General features: G+C 43.9%; 1 protein-coding gene across 2 annotated transcripts in view; it reads left to right on the top strand.

Annotated features, from left to right (window-relative positions):
- Positions 1-19,094, top strand: part of LOC136612618 (STE20-like serine/threonine-protein kinase) — a 47,695-nt gene that overhangs the window by 25,031 nt on the left and 3,570 nt on the right. For both annotated transcript variants that reach the window (XM_066593091.1, XM_066593090.1), the window contains exons 10-15: positions 1,666-1,829; positions 5,749-5,872; positions 6,180-6,359; positions 10,958-11,084; positions 11,698-11,822; positions 13,695-13,880. In XM_066593091.1, coding sequence (XP_066449188.1) covers positions 1,666-1,829; positions 5,749-5,872; positions 6,180-6,359; positions 10,958-11,084; positions 11,698-11,822; positions 13,695-13,880 — 906 coding nt within the window. The remainder of the gene's footprint in view (positions 1-1,665; positions 1,830-5,748; positions 5,873-6,179; positions 6,360-10,957; positions 11,085-11,697; positions 11,823-13,694; positions 13,881-19,094) is intronic.

Raw genomic sequence — 19,094 nt, 5'->3', positions numbered from 1 at the left:
TATTACAGAGGACTGCAATTAACTCTGGGTGAATTTTCTGCACTTAGCAGTGATGAGGAACAGACCAGCAGCTACTCAGACAGAGGATGAGACAGCTGTGCAGTATTGAGTGGGTGTGGTTATGCTACACAACCTCTAAAAGAGGAGAGAGAAAGGGGAGCTGAGCTTATGCACATTCATGAGAGAGACCAGCTGATTAGTGCTGGGAACAACCCAGAGCCAAAAACTTGAATGTAGGAGAGGCTGCAAACCAGGTATGAGGCTTTCTAAATGCATGAGATGAAAAATAAAATGCAAAAAGCAGATAAGTGCATAATTTTTTCTGCAGTGAGATATGCATGTACCAATTTTTCATGCACAAATATTTTCACAGCCTTTGGGCTTATTCAGATGGGCATATATCAGTCAGATTTCACGCCCAGATGATATACGCTGCCCTTCTCTGCAAGGGGAAGAGGTGGGACGGGACAGGAGCTAGTGCACTGAGTACCTGCCCTCTCTCTGCCCCTCGCCACTGTTTGCAATGGGAGGGGGCGGAGCTTAGCTCCGCCCCATCTCTCCTATTGCAAACAGTGGTGAGGGGCAGAGAGAGGGCGGGTGCTCAGTGCACTAGCTCACATCCAGTACTGCCTCCTCCCCTTGCAGAGAGGGGCAGCGTATATCAGCCAGGCGTGAAAACCCGACTGATATACACCTGTCTAAATAAGCCCTTTAAGTGATATTCCTATCAACTTCAATGGGGTATTCTGGCAAAGGAATTTTTTTTTTCAGTTTTCACCCATCCACTGGATGGGTGAAAACTGATAGATCAGTGGGGGTCTGACCGCTAGGACCCCCACTGATCTTGAGAATGGGGACCCTACATTCCATTGATTTCAACGGGGCAGATAGATGGCCAAGCACAGTGCCTGGATATCTGTCTTCGCCATTGGCACTATTGAGAGAAATGGAGCCACTGCTGTGCATGAGCTACCAGTGGCTCCATTCCTCACTAACCTACAGAAATGGGAGACTGTAACTTGAACTGTAAAATATGGGGACACAATTCTTGAGATTGTTGAGGGTCCCTGTGGTCAGACCCATACCAATCTACCAGTTTTCACCTATTCCATTGCCGAAATACCCCTTTCAACACACAAGGACTTCCATCTATACTGGGTGTAATTTCTAAAGATTACTTTGAGAGCTACGCATTTTGAGTCATTTACTGGAATATGCCTCAAACACAGTAATAGCTTATATCATTGTAGGTAGATAATATAGTCACCTGAAAATAATTAAATCATCTGCAAAAGAGGGAAGCTTTGGCTACTGAAATTACCAATAGATTTACCTTGAAGGATATAATGTCCTCCAGGTATCTGGCTAGGGGATGGAGGGCAATATGGAAAGTAGGGGTATCAATGATCAAACCTGCCTTGTGGTCTTTTGTAAGGGGAATTCGAGGAGAGGATTCCCAGTAAAAACTCTCACCCTATCCCAATCATGACTAGTGCTACTCCACTGCAACCAGCGCCAAAGAATGTTATTAGATGTTTTTTAACATCCCTAAGCTAGGTTTTTTTTTACGTTTATGGTACCTTGATAAATATGTATGACTTCTATCTAGCATCTACAAACTTTTATATATGGGATAACGTACCTCAGTGAACTCCCCTTTACAAGGTACAATGTGAAGATTCAAAAGCAGATGACGAGGACATTGGTTCTCTGGAAACCCAAAGAACTGTTCGTATCACCAGAAGATTCATAGTGGATGGAAAAGAAGTATCCTCATGTAAACGCAAACCTCAGCCAAGCAATAAAGATATCAAAGAACGTACAGTTAGGTAAGAATGGCAGAAGTGTGCGACTTCCTATGTATGATTTGGGCTAACATTGATAAATATGCTAATTTTTGTACTAAGCAGATATTCAGATAAAAGAGGATAGAACGTAGTGTGGTCAGCATTCTCAGTTGTCTCTTGTTCTTGTCTACAATCTGAGATCTCTGTGTATTTCCTTTGCGTTTTGTAGCGCTCATATACTTTTTAGCACTTAATAAATTCTGTCACATATGAACAAAGCAAGAAGATGTTTTACATACTAAGCTAATATATTAATGTGAATGCAGTTTTTCAATTTCTAGTTACTTAGTTTTCTTGAAAGAAAACCCACATGTCCATCAAGTTCAACCAGAAAACTACAAAAAAAACATGAAGTAACCCTGAATGATCTAGAAGGCAATATATCCTTACAAACTATGGTCTAAACTGTCCTAACCATCAAAACAACTCCTTTCCAAGTGCCATAGTACAATATACTAGCACCATTGTATCTGGTGGCGCAATGCGCCACTTACTAGTATAATGTAGTGAAATGGATTGGAGGTCACAGGTCCTAAACCAAAAGAGACGGACAGCAGCCATGTGCTTACAGGAGCTGTGATAATGTCACCGTCATGTGATCAATCACCAGGGCTCTGAGCTCTGCCCCTGATCACATGACAGTGACATCATCCCAGGTCCTAAACCAGCAGAGTTGTTCAGAAGCCTTGTGCTTACAGGATGCATATATCTATATTACTCCCTAAATCTGCACCATTTGCAACCTGATTGGTTGTTTGAATTTACTCATTCCTGGTGATTGGTTATTTGGGTTGGCTGATTCACAGTGATTGGTTATTTGAGTTGGCTGATTCACAGTGATTGGTTATTTGGTTTGGCTGATTCATGGTGATTGATTGTTTAGGTTGGCTCTTGTAGATGTGGGGAGTAAAAGGTTAATATGCGGCTCGCATATTAGCCTTTTACTTCCCACGTCTACACGAGCCAACCTAAACAACCAATCACCGTGAATCAGCCAAACCAAATAACCAATCACCGTGAATCAGACAACTCAAATAACCAATCACCGGCAATGAGTAAATCCAAACAACCAATCAGGTTGGGAATGGTGTGGATTTGGGGAGTATTAAAGATATATGCGTCAGGCTCTGCATGTTTTAGGACCTGTGATGATGTCACAGTCATGTGATCAGGGCGCTCAGAGCCCCCATGACTGATCACACAATGGTGACATCATCACATGTAACTCACAGACAGGTGGTCATTAGTATTTTGATAAACATCATAAAGGGGTCCCGACTTGGAATTCATATCATAAATTACGACGGAGAGCTGCTACAAAGAGTGTAACACATGCTGGTAGGCTTGGCATGATTATGCATTACACGATTGTGCATTCATTTAAATAGTAACCATGTAATATCTCATTTCTCTGTGGGTTTTAGTTGTAGAATATACACTGAATGGCCACTTTATTAGTGACCCCCATCTAGTAGTGGGTTGGCCCTCCTTTGGCCTTCAGAAGCACAGCAATTCTTTGTGACATAAATTCCACTGGCACATGTGGACAGGAAGCTTCTTGCAGTGGCTCCAAATAAGATGGAGGTGCTGACATGTTCTGAACAGCTGACAGGAAGGGTTCATCGACTCATGCTACTTGCGCTAAATTCTGAATCTCCAATCAGATTGATGCAACAGAAATCTGCATTCATCTGAGCAGACAATGTTTTTCCACTGCTCAGTGTTCTACGTTATGTGCCACTGGAGTCTTGTCTTTCGGTTTCTCTTAAGGTACGTTCACATGTAGCAGAATTGGTGCAAAATTTCCACAGCAGAAAATCTGCATCAAAATGTGCACCACTTGTACAGCTTTTGATGCAGATCCACAGCAGACTTCACCTCTTCAGTTGAAAGGGTGAAATCTGCTACAGATATTCACCACCTTCCACTTCAATACCCAACCCAAATGGAGCTGATTTTGATGTGGTTTTTGGTAAAAGCACCAAAATTTGCAGCACTAAATATGTTGCGAATTTTGGAGTGGATCCGCACCAAATTCCACTACATGTGCATGTAATCTTAGACAGCAATGAGACTGGAACTGTTATAGCCCATCCATGCTAAGGAATGACAAGCTGTGCATTCAGGCACATTAGTTGGAGCACCAGTGTTGTATTTGGCTGCAGTTTGCTTGACTGTGCATCAACAGTTCATAAGAATGATTCTTGACATCCTCCTCTGACCCCTTTCTTTGGCGAGTTGTTTACTCCCACAGGATCCCCTTTTGCTGAATATTTTTCCTTAATCGCTCCATTCTCAGTATATTCTCAACATGATTGCATAAGAAAACCCCCACAAGTTTGTCAGTGTATGAAATACTAGCCCCGATGACCAGACCTTGTTGCTCAGATCACTCAATTTTCCCTTACTAATGTGTATTCACACTGAAACTGACCAATAGAAAACTTGCTCCTTTTATTTTATGCTGTACTCTTGTCTAATTTCCATACAAGAAAGCTCCAATCATGAAAGAGTCGGTGTGTCTAATAAAGTGACCAGTGTACCTTTGCAAACAATGTTGATTAGGGGCTCCTTCCACAACCATATGCACAAATGCGCACACTTTGGTGCATTTGCTTGTGCATCGGCCCATTGGAATGTACTTTTTGCGCACAGACAAAGAAGAGCCCATTTAAATGGCCAATTAGCCTAATAAGGTCTAGATGTGTTCTTTTTCCAGCCGAATTGGTCAGCGCATTGTGCATTTGCGCACCTCCTACAGACTTCTATGGGAACCTTTGCTGCGCTCCTGCAGAAATAGCAGAGGTCTTGCAACGCACAAAACCGTCCTTACAGGGGTTTTAGTTGTTTTCCACATTTCGGATAACCCCTTTAAAGCATGCCACCCTCCGCTCCTAGACAGACAAAAACGGCCGCGCCGCTTCTCTACTTGAGGCACACTGTGTATGAGCATGCATCATTAGTCTAAGACACTACACCTGCTTTGATTGGTCACTGCTGCCCATATGAGCAGCGCTGGCCAATAAGAGTAGCATGCAATATCTTAGACTACCCATGCTTACATGTAGTCAGAGAAGCGATGCGGCCATTTTGTTTGCCCAGGGTCGCTTTAAGTTGTTTTCGCTATTCCTCCATATCATCCAAACCTTTTTTCAAGCCCTCTGCTATTTCTACTAAAACCATTTTCCATGAAAAAAAGCCTCTGCCTTTCAGTTGACCTTCAAGAACAATTCAGTAAGAGAATGTATTTGTACTCCCCCTCCGGTTGTGATGACGGAGGATGCCCTGCTATCCTTAAGGGTAAACTTGAACTTAAGAAGATACGTTTTTCCACTTCGTCCACTGAATTGGTCATTCATATATATGTAAATTGATGCCTCCCTTCCTGCCTTCACACTAAAGTTAAAAATTCCCAAGATGGCCATTTATATTAACAAATCAACATTTAATAATGAAATGACATATAGCATTTTTTTTTATAGTGTTCCGGACCATAAAATGGCTGACTTCATTGTATGTAAGCGACAGGTGCATTGTTTAATGCACTTGGCAATTAAATAGTAAAGCCGTCGGCTAAATGAATATTCATGAGATTGCAGTCTATAAATTCTTTAGAAACTAATGACGTCACAGATGTTTCCTTTAACGGTAACGTTTCCAAGGGAATTATTAATCTGCACTTGTCGGGAAAAAAAATTGGTTTAGTCCACAAAATGGCTGCTTCCACTGTGTAGGGGTACACGCTCATCACGATTAGACGCGTCGAACCTGTAGATCTATAGGTATTGTCTGATTGCAGCTCATCACATGCTGCCTGATGCCAGCCTGTAGCATTTCTGCACTAGTTGGCAGCAGAATGTTAACCCAGCACATGAACTGTTCTCGTTAATGTATTCCGCAGGCGCCAGGAGCTACAGCAGCTGAGAGTGCTGCAGAAGGAAGAGATGAAAGCACAGAGCCAGCTGGAGCAGCGAATGCAAAGAGAGAGGGAGATCATGTTCCGACACATTGAACAGGAGATTATAGTAAGTGGGGTGACAAGACAAAGCTGTGGGGTGGGGTGGGCTGGGTCACTCCGGAGGACAAGCACAAACTGTTGACATGCACCTTCTACTGGAGGCCATGCATCTACTGTTCCCCGGCATCGCCTCTATTACTTATTGATAGCAGCAGAGATCTAATATGGATGACAAGGGATACATGCTTGCAATGTTAATGTCTAATGCATGTCCTATTTGCTAGGGACAAATTGCTCAGGATACATTATAGATGTTCTTTCATCAAGGCTTGACCTAGCATGTATCCACGTCGAGGTTCTTCTATGTTTTTCAGAGTAAAAAGCAGTATTATGAGCGAGAGATCGAGGCCTTCGAAAGACAGATGGAACAGGGACGAGTAAGAAGAGAGCAGGAGCACACCAACCGCCTGCAGCAAGATGCCCTTCGTATCAAGGCTCAGCACCAGAAAGAGAGGAACAAGAAGAAACTCGAGTTGAGGGACAAAAGGCAAGAGGTAAGTAAATGAGCTTTATCTACTCGGCCATAGCTTAAAACTAAATAATGACATATATTATACTTTCGTGTAGTAGTTTAAGATCACGAGGCGTTGATACACGCTATCTGTCAATTCACGTCAGTCAACTCTTGTAGAGTATAATACAAATTGGCTGTTAGAAAGGGGTGTGGGTGGATAATGTCAACTTCCCAGAAGGCACCATATGGAGAGAAGAAGAAAATGTGTCAATGTATTAGAAGTATAAAATATCTGAATATTAATTGACATGGTTCAGGCTTTCCCTTCATGCTGTTACATGATTCTTTGAAGATGGGGTTGCACTGTGATTTATTATGCATAAATCTCCTATGCCATACTACTGGGAAAATCAGTGGTAAGGAATGATAAGGCAGGAAGAGAGATTGGGCGGGGTGGTGAGGAATGGGTTCATCCGTAAACCATCATAATATGTGCAATAGGGATTTAGGCTGGGGAAGGTGCAGTACTTGCCCAAAATATGTGGATATCCAACATCACATCGCATATTGGCCCCCATCTGTAATTGGAGACAGAACCTGGAGATCCACAGATATTTAGGCACAAGAACATTAGTGAGCTTGACCTCTAAGGTTGTATGATAAGGACAGGATCACTGTTGGCACTCAGAAGGATGAAAAATGTATTTATTGGGTCGGGGCTTTTTGTCAATCCTGCTTTTCCACACAGGGACTTGTCACTCCAAAACATGGAAAGGACTTCTATAAATTGTTGTCACAAAGTTGGAGGTACATACTTCCTTTTTTGTACTGTATCAAGTCAATGGGAGATTTATCAAAACTGGTGCAAATTAAAAATGAAGCATTTGCTCCGCAGCAAACAAACAGATCGCAGCTCTCAACTTTCAGAAAGCTTATGGAGATGCAAGGGTGACTGTGATTGGTTTTCTCTGGGCAACTGCTGCACTTTTCGTTGCACCAGTCTGGATACATCTGCCCCAAGGAGCTGTCTCTTTTTGCCAAGTTTACCCTGTGTCCATGGCCGCCATCAGATAATTAAGGCCATATGCAGTTAAATAGTTTGAGGTCAGAGACTCCTATCAGTCTCGAACGGGGGTCCTATGTCCCACTGGGGGTCCACAGTGAAGTCAGAATAAATGGAGCTTATGGAAAGACACGGATCTCAGGCAGTCCCCCTTGAAAGTGAAGAGAGCTGCAGCACACAGGCAACCATCACTCCATTTATTCTTTTCTTCACTGCAGGGGGTGCAGTAAGCCAACAGTGAAGTGGGCACAGGACAACGCATCTTGGTATTGGTGGGGGTCTCAGCAGTGAGACCCCAGCAATCAGCAAGGTTTTCTCTATCGTGGGGTAGGAGATAATTTGTGATCCTAGTACAACCCCTGTAGTTGAGCTCTTCTACATCTCTCATATTTATCCCCAACTATGATGATGTACAGAACAAATAGGTAATAAATTCAGCTTTTCTACATCTCTTCATAACCTGTATATCTAATATTATATCAATTTTAGATGCAAGAAACTATACTCATCCAGCCCATATGTTCAAACATGAATGGAATCCAATACCATACTATGGACCTTTTGGCCAAAAACTTGGCCCTTGTAAATGTAATGATCCTTTTACACAGATCCGAGGGTTCGCCCAAATATCAAGCTATGTAAAGAACTAATGATTAGCTGACAAGCAAATACTCATTCATTCATCGGCTGATTGGCGGTACTTCTCCCCATGTGAACAGGGAACTGTACAGCCGGCCTATCGGGACAAACAGTCATAGTAACAAACATTCGTCCCATGAGCCAATTCCCAGCCCATGTAAAAGAGAATTAAATGAGCACTGTTCGATATGCATGTCAACCGGTGTTCGTTAGATTGGGGCAAGAATTTGGCCCATGTCAAAGGGTCATGACAAGCGCCAATCAACACACGTTTTTTACACGGGTTGAGAAGCAGGTTATGAAAACAAAAAATTACTACTTCCATCATTCATCCCCATAGGCCAGCTGTACATCTCCCTGTTCACAATGCAAGATGTACCGCCGACTAGTAGGCGAGCTGATCGGCCAATGAGCGAGTGCTTGTTTGTTGGCTGATCTTTGGTCCATTCACATAGCCTGATTGTGGGGGGAAGGAGCATTTGGAGGACCGTTCAAGCCGATAATTGCCAGTATATAAGGAGCATTAGTTTTGTGGTTGGATGGATGCTGGCTTCAATGGTAGCAATCAGGATAAGAGAAGGAAATTCCAGCACAGGAAGGCAAAATCCATAAGTTTATTCGTGTTGTCAATTTCAGTTCTTTTTCATGGCACCATGGATCTCTTGTCATACACATTCAGCTGGAATTTCCACCCCTTACATTATATACTGTATATAAAGCTACCATAGATGTAAAAACTAAGGGAACATTCACAGTGTAACAATCTGGGACTCCGCTCATGACAGCTGCTGAAAACAGCGCAGTGACGGAATCCCCGCAAAGAAAAGGAACCATTCACTTCTATTGTGAAACGGACACTTGTTGGGAGTCTGTTTTATAAGATTTACATTTGTTTCAACTTTACTTGGAGTACAGAACAACATCGTTGACTAAGCTAGACTATACTCCAAATAAAAGTAGAAACAAATGGGAACCATGTAAAACAGATAACAAAGAGCTGTCCGTTTCACAATAGAAGTGAATGGTTCCTCTTCTTACCGTTCGGGGATTGCCATTTACTGATGAGTGTACATTCACGACTGTAAAAACTGTGTTGTCATTACTGAGCATGCCTGACCAGTGGAGCATAAGGGTCGTAACCATTGTTCAAGTGAATGGGATTGAGCTGCAATTTTAACCACAGCCACTATAGAATGCACTTCGCTGTGCCTGGTATGGAATGGTAACATTGGGGCTCACTCAAGCACCGCTGTCACTTCAAATCAGCTGATCGTCGGGGATCCCAAGCGGCAGATGCCTGTCAATCAACTATTGATGACCCAACCTGATCATCAATAGCTTAGTTCTAGAAAATCCCTTTAAATCAGGAGTGTCCAACCCATGGCCCGCATGTGTTCTAGGATGGCTATGAATGTGGCCAAAAGTTGAGGGGGAGGGCATGCAGGTTGAAGCTGTAGGAGGCAAGGCCGCAGCTGATACATGGCAGCGGCAGGCTATGAGCTTCTGCTCACAGACAGGCCATATAAATGATGGGCAGCAAGTGGCACTTGCAGCTCTGTGACTGTCTTACTCGCTGACAGCGTGTGGCGGTGATTCTCCTTGCTGTCCTCTCGAATCCAGTATCAAGGTGAGAGCAAGAGACAGTGGTCTCATCTTGGTCAGCTGACACGGTATGCCCTTTCCCTGGTGTCAGAAACAGGCCCATGGCCCGAAGTGCATGTGAACCCGGACAGGTTTGTGTGTCCAGGCTTGCATACAGAAAAAGGCACCGACTCCAGACTAGAATTCATATTGCTTGGTGGGAATTGTTTGGTGAGTTGTGGGCTGGACAGACTTCTGTCTGGGAGGATTATTGATCCTGCTTTGAGCAGGGGGTTGGACCCGATGACCCTGGAGGTCCCTTCCAACTCTACCATTCTATGAGGATTCTTCTTCCAATGTGGCCCAAGGATACCAAAAGGTTGGATACAGCTGCTTTAAATTTACAACTCTGGCTGCAGAAAGCCACCACTAGGGGGTGCTTCCTGCATATGGATTTATACAGCTCTTCCTTTTCTACTGCAACAGTATTGGACTGTAGTTCCTTAGGGCGAACCGTTAATTCCGAGGGCCCATCCTCCATCTATACAGAACATACGCACGCTGTTAACTTGCAAGTCGAAAAGTTGTCTGCATTTTCTGTCCTCTGGGAGGAATAAAGAGGACTTTTAAACGGAACCATTGAAACAGTCACACCTGCTTCCCATGTTATTTTTAGTCTATGTCTTACCTGCAAATTTCAGAAAGGTTTCCGTACTCTTCTGCACTAGGATCCTTTCTTATGTAGACATAGATCTTAGAGGGTACAGTTTCTCCTTGTGGAGATCCACTGATGTTGGGAGTCTTAGGCCCAATGTCCACATGCGGATTTGATTTATTAAATCCACGTGGGAGATCCAAAGTTCTGGCCCCTGCATAGGAAACAATGGAGCTTCCGCAGCTGAATTAAACCCTGCGGATTTGATTTCTAGGTGCTTTGCGGATGCCCTGTGCGGATCTAAAAAAATTGCAGAATGCTCCATTTTATCGCGAATCCCGTGCGGATGTTGCTCCATTCATCTCTATGGGAGATGAAAACACAGGATCCGCGATCATCCGCAAGCCATTGAAAAAAAATAAAAAACTTTTAAGATGACCCGCTGCGGATATCCACATTGAAAATCCACACATGCCCTGGACATTGGGCCTTACAGGCAATGGCCCCTGGGAAACAAATATGCTAAAGAGAATTGTCTCTCTAGCGCTACCCACCGGTAAAGTATTAACATAGAACATGGATAAAACACACCGTAGTGGATGCATAATGAGAAGCAGATTATAAGCATTACTCTCAGTTTCTTACTGACCCTCTTCAATAAAACATGCATTGCACTACAGAAAGGTTCCTCTCATTACAGGAGAAATTTCTTCTAGAGCAACAGCAGGAGCTGAACTCGGCGTTACAGAAAGTAGTAAATGAACATAAGAAGAAGGTCTTGAGCATAGAGAAAGAAAACCTCTGCAAAATCCACAGCCTCAAGAGTGGTAAGTGCCCGCTAGTGAGGCCAGAGAGCCTCTTCTCTAGTGGCTACATATAGGATTAAATAGAGTACAAGATGTGTCAAAATCTGGGCTCCAATAGTGGAAGGACCTTGGTTCTGGAAAATGGGCTTGGTTCTCATTTAGATGCTTTTGAGAGTCAATTCATACAGTATAGGAGCGTCTAAACAATCAGCTTCTTTATGCATAGCTGGAGCTTCACAAGGCGTCCGTTGAGACCTCATGTTACAATGTTTGAGTGTATTTACCCCTTTAACTCTATATGTTGAATGCATCGATAAGGGTATTTGCAAATGACAATTTTTCTGTCCAAGAATCAGACAGGAACAGCACCCCTTAATTTGAAGGGGTGTATGCACATGGACTTTTTTTTTTTTTTTTTTTTACAGGAATGGATAGTCCAAGTAAAAATAAACAAAAAACACAGCATGTCCTGTCCCTGTGTAATTTTCGGATGAGGATAGCACATGACAATGTGCAGGGCTCAGCACACAGACGGGATGGCTTAGTGCTGTCTGATGCAAGTTGTGCCCACAAATCTCGGGCACAACTTTTAAATCCCTCATGTGCATGTACTCTAAATGTGTTTTTTCCGCAGCTCGTGATTCAGTGCTTCTCAGGCTCGAAGAGCGACACCTACAGGAGAAATATCAACTCTTTCGACATCAGGTGATAGAACAATACGCTCTGCAGAAGCATCAGCTGCGCAAAAGGCATGAGAAGGTAAAAAATTAATTATTGCTCACGGACTGATAAAAATGACTGCTGCTACTTTGTGTTGTGCTGATGCCAGGCTGGCATGATTTACAGTCTTCTAACAAATGGGTTTGCACAGGGACTCCGATGTCAGTCACAGACAAGAGGAGACTTTAACGTGTAGCCGATTAGGTTCTGCCTGGTAAGCATATAGCTATGTGGTCCATGTGAAAAGCACTCATGGGTATAGCCTATGGTTCAAGGTTCAGTCTGTGAGATACATAGCACACGGACAGAAAAACCATCCGCCGAAACAAAGCCTGAAGAATCCTGGTCTATGATGATTAGAAAAGGGAGTCATCAAAGTTATTACAAAATTGCTGATTTTTCCAAAATTCTAAAACAAAAAGTTCAACTTTGTCACTCTTTTATAAGTCACCTATCATCTAGAGTAAAGAATAATAACTGTTCAGTGGTCCCTCAAGTTACAATGTTTTCAACGCTCATTGGTCTTTCCAGGGGCATTCTAACTTGAAGCCATATTCAACATCAATGTCACAGACCACACCTCAAACTCAAGGCCCACGCACCTAATGCTGCCCTCCACCTCATTTTAGGTTGTGGCATAGCCGGCGGGCCACATAACAGGTATTCCATTCACCCAACCTGCAGTTTAGATCTGGTAGCAACAGTGCAGAGTCTGTGAACCTCTCCCAATCCCTGTATGCAGCACAGACACTGAGGGGAGAGGTCAGCCATCACAAACTCTGCACTACTGCCGCCGCCAGACCGGAGCTGCAGGCTGGGCGAGTGGATTGCCTGTAGGGATGCTTTACGACCAGAGGCCAACAGTAGGTTTGTTATTACTACTGCCACTACTATGGGGGACACTATTATTACTGGGCCAATATTGGGGACACTTACTACTGGGCCCACCATATTGGAAAGTGGGGGGGGAGCACTTATTGGGGTCACTATTAGTACTCGGTCCACTATGGGGGCACACTATTACAAACGTCCCTTTGAAGGTAACTATAAGGCTGATACGGCCCTCTGTGAGAATGAGCCTGACACCACTGTCATAAACAATCTAGCCAACCAGCACAGGCATTTCATCGGTACAACCGCTCTATTACCGAAGTACATGCAGTAATTGGTTGTCTAGTAGCTCCTCTCCACAATACGGTACTACATATTCTGTACTACTGTTCACCTGTGCCAGTATACGCTACTCCTTTGGAGCCGGCCTCACCTGGTAGCCATGTTATTTTTTTGGTATGCCATGTGTAGACCCCAAAGAGACTTGTGTCCTCTAGCTAGTAAGTGATTTACAGCTTCCAGCCTATTTCTAACTTGTATATGTAAGGACTTGCATTTACTTGACTCTTATTTTGGTTGACATTTTGGGTTTCTGAACCGTTGTCAGTTTTGCATAGAGTGAGGCGAATTCAGAAAAATGCAAGGTGAAGCGTTTGTGTCAAAAATGTTTCGCATCACTTCGGGGAAGTAGCGATCTTCCGATGTGGCTGACATGCGCGGCGGAGGATCCTGGAGCTTCTCTCATAGTTCTCAATGGGGAAACCATGCATTGAACTGCGTACACTTAGCAACGTGCGTTGCATTGAACTGTGTACACCTGCCGCCGCCCTCATTGAAAACACTGGGAAATGTGAGGGCATGCCCAAAGATAGGACGTGCCGCGTTTTGTTTCACGCATTGCGTCGTCATGCGGGAATGGGGTTAATATTCGTATGAGATTTGTGCGTCTCAACGCAAAAATCTCACCCGTGTGAAAACAGCCTTAGAGTTAGAGGTTACAGTAGTTTCAACTTACAATGGTCATTCTGGGACTAATCAATATCATAAATTGATGGGCAGCTGTATTTACATCCACCCCAGGAAATGGAACGGCTTAAACACTATCAGGGAATCTTGCTGGAAGAGTTGAAGAGTCAGCAGCTGCAAGAAAAAGTACGGAATCAAAAGGGCCAGCGTACGGAAGCAAGAAATCGCCAGACAATGTTCAAAGAGCGGCTGAAAAACCAAGGACTCAGCGCTTCAGTACAGAAGGAACGGAACAAGCAGGTAAATAGCTCAAAATAATGATTTTTGCAAAGTCGTTAATTCTTTTCAGATTCTATTTCTGGTCAAGCTGTGTGAGCGCCGGAGGGTCGTCATCTTGTCTACTCAGACCTGGCTGGGGACACAGTGAAACATTACTTGCTCTGTTACATATGCAAGCAAAGTGTGCTATTCAGGACTGTGGGAAAGTGTGACGGCACAGCACGGGTGGGACCCATATTGCATAGAATTGTTTCTTCCCAACATTTGATATAACTGGAATCGCAAAATAGAATTTCTAGGTAATAAGGATTTAATGTGTGCATGTACCCCAGTAAAGTCAATGACAGCTTAAGGCGTCGTTCACACTAGTGTTTTTTTATTAAAAACCAGAAATGAAAGGATCTGTAAACTTTTAGCTTACATCCATCTTTCAGCATCAGGGCTGTGGCAGCAGCTCTTCAATGAATGTGGCTCAGGGGTTAGCATTAACGTTTCACACAACTTCTGCCCAAACAGCCTATATGTGTGTCATCAGTCTAGTAATACAGTTGTATTTATTCTTTTCTTTAGGCCGCCTGCAGACGAGCGGGTGGGATCCGGCAGCGAGAATTCTCGCCGCGCGATCCGACCCGAGCGCCTGCAGGGACGAGCGCGTACTCACCCGCGCCTGGCGGCCCCGGCTCTTTCATGTGCCGGCTGCTGCGCAGCCAGCGCATGCGCAGACCGGAGCCGGCGGCCAGGTGAGTGTGTGCCCCGCAGAAAATTAGAACATGCCGCGGTTTGTTTGCCGCGCGAGATTTCGCGCGGCCAAACCGCGGCCGTCTGCATAGGAGTGCGTATTTTAATGCACTCCTATGCAAACTTTCAGCTGCGGAAATCCCGCGGCGGGATTTCCGCTCGTGTGCAGGCGGCCTTACCCCTGAAAATCAAGTTTGAAGTGGTTGTTACTAAGGTTTTTCCTTTCAGCAGCTTTGTAATCCACTGCATGTTAGGCATTTGGCTTCTCTAGTAACAGGGACATGGGGACATTGCTAGTTACTACATGCATCAGGGGATGTGCATTCAGATGCTGCCTTGTAGCTGATTGGAGCAGGGCTATGAGAGACAGCATGGAAAGAGTGGGAGAGGAAGTCCCAGCACGCACAGTACTGGCACAATGGTTGGCTTAGGGTATGTCTCCACTTGCAAGTGGATTGCAGACAGCGGGAAAACTACATGGAAAACTCAATTGATAAAACTCAAACTGGGTGCAACAGCAGCCAATGAACTGGGTTGCTTTTAAAAACTCAGGTACACTTTAAGTACTACAATAACTGTACATAATGGTACTTACAGGATACATTTTTCAGATGTTTTCATTATGCAAGCCCCATGTTTTTGTCAGTTCTTTATGAGCTGAGCATCAGCATGGACAGCTATTATCTGCTGCAATGTTCTCCCATATTGATAATGGCAAATATAAAAACTGGTAGGCAATTTTTACATAAGGGGAGGGATGGGGACTGCTTTGTGTATATTTACAAGGGTATTCAAAATCAGAATATAGGCAACTCAGGGGCATAGCTGAGGGGCATGTGCCCCGGGTGCAAAGGGTAGCAGGCACCAGACCAGCCTATAGTCCAAGGAGTCAATCAGCTGCTTGTTGCAGGAAAGCAGAGATAGAGCTATCTTAAGGCTAAAAGGACCTTTGATGTGATGATCAAGTGACTAGTCACTTGTATAAGAGGGCTGCTGGAGAAACTGAAGGAACTTGGTGGTGTTATGAGCATGAATAGGAAGAGTCAGACTACAGGCTATGCTGTTGGGAACGTCTTACAGCCTTTCCTGCAGTAGAGGAAATTAAGATCCTCATGAGCAGGTGAGAGAGATCTAACATGGTGATGACACAAAGAGGGATTACTGTATGGGAGAAGGATGGGGGAACATAAGTCTGGGGCCATGTGCCCTTCATCTCTAAACCCTTACCAAAGCACACTGATGGTTCACTTCAAAGCGGTATTCCCATCTTTGGGATCCTATTTCAATATGTTTGAAGTCACAAAACAATGCACTCAGCCAAAAGATATTTATTTCCAAACTGCTCTGTTCTCTATGAAAAGAAGAAGCAGAGGAGGCCGATGCTTGTGTACTACTTTTACCTAGATCTATTGGTCAGCATCTCAGACATGCATGCGCACCAGCTACGGCTGTGATCCGCTATTTTTTTCCCATAGAAGAGGTGGTCTGTTTCCCTACCAACAAACAGTAAATAAACAGAGGAATCAATATCTATATCATCTGGAGAACAAGGCACTTTGCATTTACCCATTAGATGTTTATTTCCATTGTCTTGCAATTTCCAACACGAAGTAGGATTCCTGAGATGGGATTACCCCTTTAAGACCATGTTCACATAGCATTTTTTCTTGGATTTAAAGCAGAATCTGCGCTAGTTCCACATCAAATCCACACCGCAGTTTTCATAAGACAGTTATACTGTGTGAAGCTTTTCTGCACACAAACCTGAAATCCACATGTGGCATTAAGTAGTGAGGTCACTTCTTAATTGGAAGAAATCGCACACAGACTTTTCCCCATTGACTGTGCAAAATCTGCATGTGGATCTACACCCCTCTCACATTGAAAATCCATGTGAAAAATCTGCAGTAACCGCTTGGATTTCAGATGTGGTTTTTCATTTAAATTTACTCTGTCTGAACAGCCTGAGAGACTCAGCATACAGCGGAAAGTTAGATGGAATACCGCGAGCAGCCATGAAAAGACATTATGCAGAAGGACCCCAAACTGAGTTTTTGCACCACAGTCCCTGATCCCTTAGCACCCCAGTGTAGCTTAGGCCTTATTCACACAACCCTATATACGCGGCTAGTTTAGCCGTATCAAAAAGAACCAGGGCCATCTGAAGCTCTGCATTCCAATGTATTCATTAAAATAAGCTATTTTTAGGCGCGTAAAAAAAATTGCGCTGGTAAAAAAATAGGACAGTGACCGATTTTTATATGACTTGTGAAAAGATGGGAAACGATAGGGCAGGACCTGAGATGCGCTGGCAGCTCCTATAGACTCCTAAGAGAGCTGAAAAAAAGAGATTTTCGCACTGCAGCGTATTTTTTCGCCGATACACCGCAGCCGCCCGTGTGAATGGACAAGAAAGAGCCAATTAAGGTGGCGACTTGATCACAGATTTTTCTTCTTTTATGCGATTTTTTTGCCATGATGCTGTGAGTGTAAAAAGGCATACAGTCAAACAAAAGAGGCCTTCGAGTTAGGGCCACAGAGCCGCACGTACAGCAGAGAAATGTGCCGAGACACTGTTTGGTGCAGTTTCAAATTGATTGTTAAAAGATTAGAGCCTTGCCTGCAAGACAGCAAAATTGTGCACTGTGAATAACAATCAATTTACAAACTGTGCCAGCATGCTGTTCAGCACATATTTCTGCTGCATCACAGATGCTTCAAAGTCACGCTGTGAAGTCTGACCCTCAGATGTCTAGATACTCACTGCACAATGTAGGGGAAAAAGAAGGAAGTTTTTGTAAAAGTTACACTTGATTAGTTGTGGTGCTTACATCGGTATTCATAAGCTGTGGTGCTCACCTTGACCTCCTGCAGCAGACAATTTTCTCCTTAGGGACAAATCTATCAATCAGTGGCTGGAGAGCAGGGTTAAGGCCCTTTTAGACACAATGATTTTCGCTCAAAAATCGCTCAAAGCCGTCTTTTGAGCGATAATCGTTGCGTCTAACTGCACTGACATCGTGCAGTTTTCGTTAGATCAGCAACCAGTTATCAGGAATTCACAGTGGGATACAGCTGATACTATTGTTTCAGCTGTATCCCACTCCCTGATGAAAGGCTGGGTATGAAGAACAGAGCGGTCCATCTCTGTTCTCCATACCCTGGTCGAAGCGCTCGGCTGTATAACAGCCGGGCGCTGCAAGCGGGGAACAGCTGGATGCAGAAGACAAGCGGGGACACCCCGTTTGTCTTCTGCATCCACCGCTTGGAGCGCAAGGTGATCGCTCAACATTTGAGCGATAATCGTTGTGCCTAAACCAGCCTTTCGTCATGGCTCAAAAATTCCAAGCACTCTAGAGCTTCTGCACATTATTGAGAGGACTTGTTCCTCATGGCGTGGCAGAACTAAAAATGTAAAATTGCACAAAAACCTACATTACGGGCAGACGTAAGGGATCCTACGATGAAACCTGCATAATCTCAGTGCCCTACGATGACAGATTGATAAACACTAGATAGATTGCTTCTTCCAATTTCATGCAGCGTGCAAACAAAAAAGGACACACCAGAGAGCTCTTCCCTCATGTTAAAAAGGCTTATGCTCCTTTTTGCATCGCCTCAATTTTTGATGAGAATGGCCAGGAATTATACGATCCTGAACAAAGCAAGCATAGATGGTGGGAATATACAGAAGAACTATATATAAACGATTTCAGAAACCATCAACCACAAACAGAAGAACATAATTAGAACCAGATATCCTGAAGCATTAAGTTGAGTCGACACAATCAGCTACCAAATCAGAAAACCCCTGGAATTGATTGCATACTTGCTGAACTGCTCAAGCCCAGCCAGTCCAGATGCTAACAGCACTCTGTCGCAAGATTTGGGAAACCAAATCGTGACCAAAAAGACATGGGCAAGGTCAGTTTTCGTGCTGCTTCCCAAAAATGGTGGCCTGAGAGAATGCTCAAAATACTGCATGATAGCTCTAATATCACATGCAAGCAAAATTATACAAGAACGCATGGTGCACTCTTTGATGCATAAGCTGGTTTTCATAAAGGAGGAACAAGAGACCAAATTGCAAATTTTCGGTGGATCATGGAAAAGGCTCGGGAATGCCAGGTGTACATACCCTAAACAAATGGGAAGCCCAGGACATCTAGAGCAACTCATACAGTCATTATATGCAAACCAAAAGGCTACGGTCATGACCTGCAACGGTAACCCGGAATGGTTCAGAATCGGGAAAGTCATATGCCAAGACTTCATCTTACTCCCTGCATTGTTCAACCTGTATGCAGCGGCGATCTTGAGGCAATGCAATTTAGACAAATGCAACATCGGAGTCAAGACTGGTGGAAGAAACAACAATCTCAGATATGCAGATGATACAACTTTGCTGGCAGATAGTCAGGAAGATCTTGAACTGACACTAAAAGTTAAAAGGAGGAAGTGGAAAAGTTGACCTATATTTGAAGATCGAGAAAACTA

The sequence above is a fragment of the Eleutherodactylus coqui genome, chromosome 2 (assembly GCF_035609145.1).
Source record: "Eleutherodactylus coqui strain aEleCoq1 chromosome 2, aEleCoq1.hap1, whole genome shotgun sequence".
NCBI lineage: Eukaryota > Metazoa > Chordata > Amphibia > Anura > Eleutherodactylidae > Eleutherodactylus > Eleutherodactylus coqui.
This window is presented reverse-complemented; position numbering and strand designations above follow the sequence as displayed.